The sequence below is a fragment of the Mandrillus leucophaeus genome, unplaced genomic scaffold (genome assembly GCF_000951045.1).
Source record: "Mandrillus leucophaeus isolate KB7577 unplaced genomic scaffold, Mleu.le_1.0 Scaffold1297, whole genome shotgun sequence".
NCBI lineage: Eukaryota > Metazoa > Chordata > Mammalia > Primates > Cercopithecidae > Mandrillus > Mandrillus leucophaeus.
Window position 1 is genome coordinate 298,344 of NW_012101251.1, and position 12,589 is coordinate 310,932.

Below are 12,589 nucleotides of genomic sequence, written 5' to 3' on the forward strand. Positions count from 1 at the left end.
AGTACCTGGGGTTAAAGGCACCCACCACCACACCCGGCTAATTTTTGTACTTTTAGTAGAGACGGGGTTTCACCATGTTTGTCAGGCTGGTCTAGAACTCCTGACCTCAGGTGATCCACCTGCCCAGGCCTCCCAAAGTGCTGGGATTACAGGCATGAGCCACCATGCCCGGCCAAATTTCTGTTGTTTTAAGCCACCAAGTTTGTTGTAATATGTTACAGCATCCATAGGAAGCTAATACAGACATATAATTTTTAGCCTACTGAGATGTTTAGAAAAACTACTTGGTACTAAGAATTGGTGACCATGAAAGACTGTGCATAACTTGGGCCTGTAATCCCTACTTATATTGTCAATGGTTTGATGGTTGGGGGAGGGCATAGGGAAAAGTAAAACCTTTTTAAGATTTACTGTCTTACATAAGAAGAAGTAAAATGGTATAATATATTATTTTTCTTAAATTTGATGATTAGGGAAAATACAAGTTTAGGAGTACTTTTGAAAATGCTTACAGACAACCACCCATAGAATTTAAAACAAAATGTGTACTTTGCAAATCAATAAAGAAAACTTAAAAACTAAGAAATATAACCCAAAAAAGCAAGAAAATATAATAAACAAAAGCATAAAACACAGCCAGGCATGGTGTCTCATGCCTGTAATCCCGGCACTTTGGGAGGCTGAGGGAGGTGAATCACTTAAGGCCAGGAGTTCGAGACCAGTGTGGTCAACCCAGCTTAAACCCCATCTCTACTAAAAATAGAAAAATTAGCCGGGCATGGTGACACGCACCTGTAGTCCCAGCTACTCAGGAGGCTGAGGCCCGAGAATCACTTGAACATGGGAGGCGGAGCTTATTGTGGGCTGAGATGACTCCACTGCACTCCAGCCTGGGTGCCAGAGTGAGATTCTGTCTCAAAACAAAACAAAACAAAAAAGCATAAAACAGGATGGTGGAAATAAGCTCGTATTATTACCAACAGTAATGGCTAACTGAATAACAGATAATCCCCAAATCTCACAATAAAGGTTAATTTTTCACACACTTCACAGTCCAGTGCCACTCTGCAGTGGGAACAGGGTCCTGGGCGGGGCTGGAGGTATCTATCCCACAAAGTAATTCAAGGCTCCAGGCCTCATGTAGAGAAAAGAGAATGTGGGGAGTGGAGGCAGCCTCTGGAGCAGATCAAGGTTACAGGAGCTCAGGATGGGCAGGAGACTGGGAGGGTGACCGGATATAAGGCCCAGAGCACAAAAGTGCTATCATCTGAGGCTTCTCTGAAGGATCGGCAAAGAACTAAGGTCAGGTGCCTCAGCAGAGTGCAAAACTCAGATGCTGAGCAAAGGGTCTGCAGAGGGAGCAAACACAGGCTCCCAGAGAGAGGCCCCAAGATGATGGTGCACAGGGAAAGGAAGCCAATACGGTAACGTGTAGAGCAACTACTGACTGACCTGTGGCAGGGAAAGCAGGAGCTGTAAGGAGCTATGAGCTGGGAAACATTCATATTGCAAGGCAAAGATTCTTGGGTTGGATAAAATTTAAAAGAATGCTGCTAAACAGAACAACAAAATTTCAAAAATAAAAGGTTGGGACAAAAGAATAGCATGAGAACACATGGAAGTAAAAAGCAGGGATCACAATATTGCTTTTCTTTAAAAAAAAAAAAAGATAAAATTCAAGGTTAAGTAACATTAAAAGAGACACAGGGAATGCTTTCATATGATCAAATGCATGGTCCACAATAATGCTAACAGTCGTGAATCTTTCTGCACTAAGTAACCTAATGAGAAAACATAAAGCAAAATCTGTCAGAAATATGAGGAGAAATTGACAATCCTTATAGGAAACTTTAGCACATCTCTCTTAGTCAAGTAAAAAATATAATAAATTGAACAAAAATGGAATTATTTTAGGTGATTTTACCATTTGATGATTTTTAATACTATGTGCTAGACGCTTTATATGTGATTTCATTTATGATAATACTCTTAGCAATGCTGCTTGATAGATTGAAATTACAGCCATTTTACATGGGGTAAACTGAGGCTCTGCACGGTCACCAAATTAACTCTCTCAGAACTAGTATTTGAGGCCGGCGCAGTGGCTCACGCCTGTAATCCCAACACTTTGGGAGGCCGAGGCAGGCGAATCACAAGGTCAGGAGATTGAGACCATCCTGGCCAACATGGTGAAACCCCGTCTCTACTAAAAATACAAAAATTAGCTGGGTGAGGTGGCATGCACCTGTAATCCCAGCTACTCGGGAGGCTGAGGCAGAAGAATAGCTTGAACCCAAGAGGCGGAGATTGCAGTGAGCCGAGATGGCACCACTGCACTCCAACCTGGCGACAGAGCAAGGGAAAAAAAAAAAAGAACTACAATTTGAACCCAGGTCTTTGGCTCCACAACCAGTGTTTTTACTTTATGGAAACATTTCTTCCAAGGACAAAGATACATTGGCCCCTCACAGAATCCCTGACACCGACAGGGCAGACTCTGGACTCTGTCTAGTGATAGGCAGTCTCAGAGCCTCTGGCTACAGGCTGATGAGGAAGAGAGGGCAGCTGGCCGGAGGTCGCCCAGCACGTTAGAGGGAAGCACAAGGTTACAGCCTAAGTCCAAGACACCAGTCACTACCCTGGAACATTCTGCGGCGTTTTCAGTGACCTGAAGCCCAGTTTTATTTTTCCACTTTAGAAAATAACCAAAGAATCTTTTATTTCTTTTGAATGCCAGCTGGTCCCTGAAGAGAAAAGCCTTTTATTTTGCTCTAGACACCAACGCTGGATTTGGGCTTTGGGCTGTCTTCTCAGTTTTTGCTCTTTGGATAGCATGGTACTTAATTATTATTGTCTGCTATTATGATCATGGTTTAATTGTTAGTTTGCAGCTCGGGCAGCTTAGAGGGGGGCATTTGATAAAACAAGTATTATTTTCTTATTGCCCTTTCCAATGTCACCAAGGATAATTTCAGCTGCATTCTCATGTGGGGACAGGAGTGATTTCTGACCCCCTTTCCCCTGCAGCAGCTGTTCATTCACGTGCCATTTTCCCCTAATGTAAAGATCCACCATCGTGACTCACATCAGTGAAGGGTTTATTGTGTTCCTGCGGTGGTGGCTGTTGGTTAGGAGCATCCAAAGCCCTTTCATATTCTGGGGCCCAGTCAGAAGGCAAGTAAAATCAACATGTCAAGGTGCCATGAATTTTTTTTCTTTTCTCATTTTTGCATGCCTTTCCAATTTGCAATGGGATAGAGATAAACTGCCTATAACCAGGGAGGTGGGAATCTTTTTTTTTTTTTTTTAAATACCTAGTGTGTCCAAGTTTCCTTCAGACTAAAAGAACTGAGGACCATAATCCCAGAAGCAAGTTTTGCCTGTGGACAGCACTTGAGAGGGACAGGCCCCTGCAGTGAGAATCCACTGTCCTCCCAACTTCTCAGATCTAGGCTCTGGTAGAAAATCTCCTGTTGCTGAAGCTGAGTGTCATGAACCTTACACTAGCCTCAACAAAGCACAGTGGAGTCTCAGAGGGGGCTGGTGGGAAGAGGTAAGGGAGTGAGGGCCAGGTGGGTGCACCCTTAGCTAGGGCCTGCTGTTAGTTGGTAGCGGGGAGGGTGGGTGTTGCAGTGGGAGGTGGAACTCTGAAAACACCATGAGGAAAGGCATGTGGAGATCTCAGACTTGAACAGGAATATCTGCACATCCCAGGATGTCCCTGCAATCAGCAATGAAGTCAATATCCAGCCCCCGCAGGACAAGCAGAACTTCAGGGCAGCCCCACCAAAGAATGGGAGGGAGAACCAGGAGCCCAGTGAGACCCAGCTACCTGAGGTGGCATACTTGCTGGAGTTAGACTGCAGATTATCATGAGTGCCCAAGATGCAACCCAGGTAAACCAGATACCAGACTTAGGAGACCAACTCAAAAGCCCTTCTTTGGTGGAACCCCTCGCTCACTGCCCTCAGCACTGCCCCAGCACCAGGGAAACTGCTCTCACTAGGAGAATGGGGACTATGACTTCCGCGCTTCTCTGCAGCTTGGACATTATCACCATTCCCTGAGCCACCGCTTCAGCTCTCAGCCACCCGCACCTCATGCTTTGTCTTCCTGAAGAGCTTGTCATTTCCTGGGTGGGCCAACCTCTACATCCCATCTGTATCTTTGCATACCCTCTTTTCTCTGCCCACATTCTGTCCCCTTCTCACCCTCCTCACCCACTCCCTTCATCTGGACTCATCCTGTTAATCTCTCATCTCTCTTTTCTCTTATAAAGATATCAAGACTCAGCTCAGTAGTTACCTGTCCCAGGAGGCCTGGTCTCATCTCCCTGACCTAAGTTAGGGACCTTCTCTCTACATACCTTTACTGTAGATTGTACCACAGGCAGGGGGTGGAAGCATGCCATATTCCTATCTGAATCACCAGTGCCTTGTACTTAAACTATTTATAGATTTAAAGTATGACTATCAGTATCACTATAGGCTCAGGGAACCTACAGGGCTGAATTTAAAAAGTGTGAGACTGTGGTTGCAGTATCCCAGTTTCTCCCAGGTTTAGACTCAGCAGCGAGCTCTGGCCCAGGTTCTGTGTGGCTAGATTCTATGTCTTTGGTAGTGTAGAGCACCAAAGATACAGCTGTAAGATCCAAGGGGCTGGATGTGAGTGGTGAAGGAAGAGCTCAAAACTTCCAGAGAAATAGGAAGTATCTTCCTTAGTATATAGGATTTGTTTGAGTTGCCTCTTGTAGAGTGACAGATGCTTGGCAAGGACAGTGGGTGAGTTTGGATGAACCACAGGGGTCCCTGAAAGCTGGTGAGCCATTCTTTCATTCATCAATTCAATCAAACAACATTCACCAAGGGGCTAGTACGGGTCAGGCCGCATGCTGGGTACCGGAGATATAGAAGTGAATGTGACACTGGCACAAGAGTTAAGGGATTCAGCAAGACAGGGAAGTCAACAGATGACTCTGATAGAGCAGGAGCCTGTGGAGGGAGCATCTCTCCAGACTGCAGGGATGGGGAGGATGAGGAGAAGCCTGTGGAAAAGCTGCCCACTAGATGTGAGGCACCTACCAGTACACATCAGTCAGTGGGTAGAAGAATTTACTAGGGCTGCTGCAACAAACTGAATAGCTTAAGATAACAGAAATGTCTTTTGTTCACAGTTCTAGAGGCTAGAAGTCCAAAATCATGTTCTCAGCGGGCCAAGGTCCCTCTGGAAATGCTGGGGAAGAATCTGTCTCATGTCTCTCGTAGCTTCTGGTGGTTGCCAGGAACCCTTGGCATTCCTTGTCTTGCAGACACATTACTTCTATCTGTGCCTCCATCACATGATCTCCTTCCCTGTGTCTCCCTCATGTCTCTGTATCCAAATCTCCCTCTCTTTTCTCTTATCATGATATCAGTCATTGGATTTAGGACCCACCGTAATCCAGTATGCCCTTCTTGTCATAACTTGATCACATCTGATTATATTTCCAAATAAGATCAAAGTCACAGGTACCAGGGGTAAGGACTTGAGCATATCCTTTTGGGGGACACAAGTCAACCCACTACAGGTGGCATGCGGGCATGTGCAGGGGGAACTTCCAGGCAGAGAGAAGGCTCTGAAGCAAGAGAATAAGAAGGAAATCAGTAAAGGGTGAGAAGAACGGGAGAAGGCAACTGGGGCAGCCCAGGAGGGACTTGGTGTGTCCCCTCGGAAGTCTGACTTTATCCTATAGACAAGGAGGAGAGACTGGGTCAGAGGAGCGGTTCAGAAAGATCACCCTGGTCCTGATGGAAATGGTGGATTGAAAGGATGGGAGGGAAACTGGATCCCAGAAGGCCAGTTACACTTTCGATGCCTCTGAATGTGCTTTTCCCTCTTTTGCCATCTTCCTCTCCCTCAGTTTCTCCACACTTTCCTTTCTTCAAAACTCTTTCAAAGACACTGCCTCCTTGAAGCTTTCCTTGCCTCTTCAAATTAAAAGAAGAAGATGGTGTAAAAGAAAGTCCTTTGGTGCCAGACATGGTTTGAATACCACCTCTGACCCTTGCTAGTTGCCTCTGTTAATCCCTTGGAACTTCAGTTCTTCCACAGCAAAATAGTGAGAATTCACTCTCAACTGCAAGGTGTTATGAGGATACTCGGCAATGTACATAAAGCAGTTGGCACATAGTAGATTTTCTACAAACATTTAGCTCTTTTTCTCCTCCGGTTATTTTGATGGCATCTTATTTATCCCACTCTTTAGCACCTATGGCATATATTATTATGTTTTGGGTGTCTCCTTCAATAAGTTTCCTCCAGGACAAACGCGGAGCCTTGCACATTTCTGCAGCTCTCAACACAGAACTTGACATGCAACGTGCTTCATTCCTCTTCCCTGGAAATGGCCTGTTTTGTGTTTGTGGCCCAAAGAAACGCGCACGCAGACAAGCAGGTCATCAATAGGAAGGCAGATCTTTTCACCTCTTTCCCCCACTTCAGTTTCTCCTACCTGGGGGCACAGTGCAAGGGGGAGGGGGCCGAAAACTTTTTTCAGGATATCAAAAGTCAGAAGAAGACCCAGTGTTCACCTACGGGGGAGCTGCTCACACAAACCCCAATGTCTGGTATGGCCTGGAATTCTCTCTATTGATCAGAACTGCTCATTAGCATTTATAGACTCTGATTTCTATAAGATGAGAAAAGTATTCAATAAGAGTCTTAATAAATGTTGTTGGGTTTGGCAAACCAAGTCTTTACTGGTGACCATCAGAGGTTTATAATAAAAGGGGTCACTGGCCCCCTGTGGCAGCCCCTAGCTAATTTCCCTGCATCCACTCTTGCCCTTGTCAATCTTTTCTTACCCAGGCACCAAGAGTGATCTTAAAATGTAAATCGGAACCTGTCAGATCTCAGCTTAAAATATACCAGTGACTTCCCTCAGCTCCTATAGTGCACGCCGAACATCTTCCCCCCACCACAGAGTCCCGCCAGCCCTGACCCTGCCTGCCTCTCCTGGCCCAGCGTCAGCCTCCATGGCCTTTCCATTGGGGCCTTTGCACATACTGTCCTTTATTCACCACAGGCTTCCTCCCACCTCTCGCCCCGCCTGCTGTCCACATGGCTTGGCATCTTGCTTAAATGCCACCTCCTTAGAAGGTCTTCTCCGGCCACTCTGTCTGAAGTGGATACTCTGCCTCAGCACTCTGCCATGTCCTGCCCTGTGCTGGACACAGCTGATAATTTTTGAGTGAGTTTGTGTCTGGGGGGTTATTGCCCATCTCCAGAAGCTCCCGGGGAATGGCACCCTGTCTGTCATCTTCACTGTTATACTGCAGCACCCCGCATATGGGAGGAGCTTAAGTGAACGAGTGCCGAAAGGGGCTTGAACTTGAGCCTCTGTCCTTTCCGTTGCCAACTTGCATTGTTTGTGCACACAGAGAACCCCGCCTCCTCCTCCCCTCTTCTGCACTCCTCTCCACAACATCAGTGCCAAGCCTTTCACTTTGTCTGTTTATCAGATCAGCTAAGCCGAATGCAATGAACTGGCATTTTTAATTCATATCAGCTTATGTATGACTCACATGTAAACTGTTGATGACTGATAGAGCCTCTCCAGCCCCTGCCTAGCTCTCAACCACAACCTCTTCCTCCTAGAGATGTGGGCAGCATTGTCAGGAGAAAGAGTAGAAGCACTAAGGTCTGACCTGGATTAGTATTAAATAATAGCAATTCCAGCTTACTGTCTAACCAGCCCATGACCTTGGGCAAGTTACCCACCCTCTCAGAGCCTTAGGATTCTCATTGTTAAAGATGAGACTAGTCCTACCTACAAAATAAAGATGCTTGCATGGACTCCATGGGCTAATGTGAAAGTGCCTTATACACAGTGGTTGTTATGGAAACACATTTTCTTTCATGTCTATTTAGTCCCCATATTCTTGCTTTTCTCAGCTTCCTGTCAGACTGGGGTTTCATTTATTCATTCATTGATTCACTCACTCATTCATTCAGTTGTTCACCCTCAGGATTTCACATGGCCTCTAGAGTCAGTCTCTAACTAGAGCACGATAAAGCCCAAACTCCCATAGCTAATTTTGAGACTCTCGTTCTCTTCCCTCTCACAATCCAGCTGTATTCTCTATGGCATCCTGATACCACCTGAACTCAAGTATGGAGTTGCCTTTCTTCCCGGACAGCTTCACCTTCTGCCTCCGGATCTTATCTCATGTTATTAAATCCAAAGAAAGCACTCTCCTTTCACGCCACCCAAACTTCAGGTCTCATTTCCTTTTGCCTTCCCTGATGAGTGTGGCCCACAGCAACCTCTTTTCTGAGAGCACGTACAGCCACACCACACGGCTGGCACTTGGTCTCCTCTTGGCTGCCGATTTCACAGTGCATTGATCACTGCAGAGAAAGCAGAGAAGACAGGGGGCAGCCTGGCACAGCAGTGAGTATGCATGTTTGTGCTCTGTCCTAGGGATCTCCTTCTCCCTCTTTTCTATCAAATGTGGGGCCCTAGCCTCACACAGGTCCGGGTTTTGAGGAATCCTTTCCTATATCTATAAAAGATTCCACCTAGGAAATCCAAGAGATTCTCTTGGTTTCTAAGAGTACTAACTAGTGACTGAAAGTAAGAAACACACACACACACATATATATATACACATATATATCTGACAATAAATAACTAGAAAACGTAACTAAACATTAAATCTCATTCACAATAGAACCAAAACCATAAACTTATGGACTGTCAAAGAGGAAATTTAACAAGAGGTGTGCAAAGAAGAAAACCATAACAAAGATGAAAAACATAAAACTTTGCAAAGTACGTAAACTAAGTTATCTACAATGTTCCTGTCAGGGGAAAATTAGTAACACAAAGATATCAGTTATCTCCAAATTAATCAATGTGTGTATAATTCCAATCAAAATCTCAATCACATTTTTTGGGACTTGGTAACCATAAAGTTCATCTAAAAGAGTAAATTTGGGGAATTAGTAAGTTTTAGGTAAAAAAATCAAAATTTGAGAATATGGAAACCCAAGTAAGCTGAGTAGCTGTATTCCTGGTACCACAAGTAGATTCTAGTATAGGGAAAGGAGAGACCACTGGAATTGAGAGAAGAGTCCAGAAACAGCCCACAACCAAGGGGGCATTTCAAACCAGTAGGAAGAATCAGGATTCTTCAGCTGTGAGCGTGTCATCATCCATGGGCATCATGGGCACCATCCAAAATGTCAGACACATCCTAGGCAAGCAAGGCCTGGTTCCACACTCATGAAAATTATGATCTAGTTAGGGAGAAGCATGGTCTACAAATAAGTACACTAAAGATAGACTGGTAGATGCTACGGAGGGAGTAAACAGATGTTTTGGTAGGCAAAGTGTGGAAAAGGCTACTTTAGATAGGTGTTGGGACAATTGAGTGTCAATTTGGAAGAACAATGAACTTATTAGCCTCAAAAAATGAAACTAGCCAGGCGCAGTGGCTCACACCTGTAATCCCAGGACTTTTGGAGGCTGAGGCAGGAGGATTGCTTGAATCCCAGCATTCAAGAGCAACCTGAGCAACATAGAGAAACCCCATCCCTACAAAAAATAAAATTAGTCAAACATGGCGGCATGTACCTGTGGTCTCAGCTACTCAGAAGGTTGTAGTGAGCTATGATTGCACCACTGAACTCCAACCTGGGTAACAGACATACCCTGTCTCAAAAAAAACAAAACAAAACAAAACAAAACAAAAGAAAAAAGAAAAGAAAAAGAAAGAAACTATACAAGTCCCAGGAAAGTATTAAAGTTTTGATTAAAGTTTTGTTTATTTTTGAATCATTGGGTGGGGGAGAGATTTGCCCAAGCATAACATGACATCCAGTATCCTTAAAGGAAAATATTAACATATTTGATTACATAAAATGAATCACTTCTATACCAAAATGGATACCACAAACCAAAGTTAAATGAGAAAAAGTCACCAGACACTAGGAGAAAAGATTAGCAACAACTATATCATATAAAAGAGAAATCAAAATATATAAGATAAATAAAAGTCATAATATATAAGTAGAATTTTAAAAGTTTGCATCCATCAATTAAGATGGATCAAGAATTTGAAAGATACAAGTGCCCAGTAAATATGTGCAAAGATACCCAACCTTACTAAATCATCTAAACTCAAAACTGCCAGCAAGATTCCATTGTGGCCTAGCAGATGGGGGAGCATTTTCATAAAGAATATATTTACAACATTATAATATCTAATGCTGTTGAGGTGAAGTTTAGAGAGAATAGTAACATCAATACTGATTAGTGAGAATATAAATTTAAACAATCACTTGAGAGGATTATTTAGCAGGATTTATTTTAAAATTTTTAAATAGATGCCCTTCTCCCCCCAGAATTACTTTGGCAAGTCAACTGAAATATCCACAGAAATGCAGAAAGCTACGTAAATAGGGGAATGTTCCTTGCAGTTTCATGTGAAATTGTGTTATATAACAATGTCTGTTTCTGCAGGGAAAAAAAAAAATGAGGGTGATGTTTTGTCCATGATGTAGTATTAAATGAAGAAAGAAAGTTACGGAAAACTACATAAAATTGTCTCATTTTGAGGGAACAATGTATATGTGCGCTCACTGAAAAAAGCTCTGCAAGCATATGTACCAAACCTACTATTAATTGAATAGCTCTGGAGAACAGGTTGGCTGTGTGAAAGAGAGACTTTTTTTAAATTCAGTACATCTGTATATTGTTTGCCTTTTCTCTGCCTCGAGTATGTCTTATTTTTAAAATTTAAAAAGATGTTTTTAAAAAGAGATAGTGATAAATGGATTGGATCCTGAAACACAAAAAAAGACATCAGTGGAGAAACTGGTGAAATTCAAATAAAGTCTGGAGTGTAGTTCATAGTAAGTGTGCCAACATTGCTTTCTTAGTCGTGACAAATGCACCATGGAAATGTAAGATGTTAGCAATAGAAGACACGGTGAAGGGTCTATGGGAACACTGCACTATCTTTGCAACTTTTCTGTAAGTCTAAAATTGTTCCACAATAATAAAAAATGGATTAAGAGAGAGAATCACACAGGCTTGTAGCCAAGATATCTTTGGCTGTTGGAATCTTTGGTTCCAGAAAAATTCAGGTTACTACTTGAGCTCCCTTGATCTGAGAGCTCTGTCTGTGTCCTGCAGACCCCCACACAGGGAGACCCCTATCTGGCCTCCTGAGGTCTGCAGAGATTATCTAAGACAGGCCTATATATAGCTAATATCCCCAGAGTTCTGCTCTGGGAAACCGAGGTATGAGGTCACCCCTACCTGCACCGTGGCTGGGCCAGCTTCTCAGAGACTCCACAGTTCCCCCTGCCTTCTAGCCCCAATTATTATTTATTTTACCTATATCCTTTGTCCAAGCCAGATCCTGCCTTCTCAGTATTCCCCTCCCAACCTAGAATGGTAACAATATGGGCTCAGGGAGAGGTCTGTGGGCTATGTAAGGTTGAGGACAGGGATGCAGTCTGACAATGGCAACATGGAGCTCATAATAAGAAAAGGATGCACAGAAGCTACACTTCTCACTCTTGCACCCATTGCTGGAGGCCCCATTGGGAGGAGCTGGCCTGGTGAAATCATAAGGATGCTGCCAGACGCTGCCTTCTCTCCCTTCCTGCTGGGCTTCATAGGTTTAGGGCTTTGTAGGTTTAGGGCCAGGCTTCGTAGGTTTACAACCTTCTGACCAGAAGCCCCTGGAAAGAAGGGGCTGAGCCCAGATGACCGCTGCCTCTTCTCTCCATGCAGGCTACACTTCCTGGTGTTTGACACAGAGGAGGTTCACGACGTGCTGCGCATCTGGGATGGGCCTGTGGAGAGCGGGGTTCTGCTGAAGGAGCTGAGTGGCCCAGCCCTGCCCAAGGACCTGCACAGCACCTTCAACTCGGTCGTCCTGCAGTTCAGCACTGACTTCTTCACCAGCAAGCAGGGCTTTGCCATTCAATTCTCAGGTCTGTGCGTGCCCTCTGCCAGCCCCACTCCACATATCCTGACACATGGCACCCACCTCCCTCTGGCCCTCGCTTTCCTTCACCCCTCAGTCCATGTAAGGATAGTTATTGAGCATCTGCTATGTGCCTGGTACATAGTTAGCACCTGTTCAAATGTCTGTGCTGAGCTCACTCTGGTAGGGAAGACGGGTGGGTTAATAGACACTTACGTGCAAATAGATAAGCATCTGGATGGAGACATACGGACTATAATGGTCACCTTGGAGCATCAAGGAAGATGTTCCAGAAAAGATGATGTCCAAGCTCAGACCCGAAGGACAAGCAGAAGTTACTCAAGAAAAGAAAGTGTTTCAAGGAGCAAGTAGTCATCTATGACAAGGAAAGGTGCCACTGAAATGGACTTTAGAGGACTTGTGCATCCCTATTACATGGAAAACAGAGAAAAGGGCATCTTAGGTGCAAAGAACACATGAACAAGTGTAGATGCAGGAATGTGGGTTCCGGAAGTGGAGGGCTACCCCATGTGACTGAAGCGCAGGGAATGAAGAGGGATGTAGGAGGTACAAGTAGATGGTGGCTTGGGGCACGGTTATGAATGAGC

General features: G+C 44.4%; 1 protein-coding gene across 1 annotated transcript in view; it reads left to right on the forward strand.

Moving 5' to 3' along the window:
- The window catches only part of CSMD2 (CUB and Sushi multiple domains 2), a 432,839-nt gene that overhangs the window by 268,360 nt on the left and 151,890 nt on the right, over nucleotides 1-12,589 (forward strand). Inside the window, exon 24 of the mRNA XM_011972538.1 lies at nucleotides 11,786-11,988. Within this exon, the coding sequence (XP_011827928.1) occupies nucleotides 11,786-11,988 (203 nt within the window). The remainder of the gene's footprint in view (nucleotides 1-11,785; nucleotides 11,989-12,589) is intronic.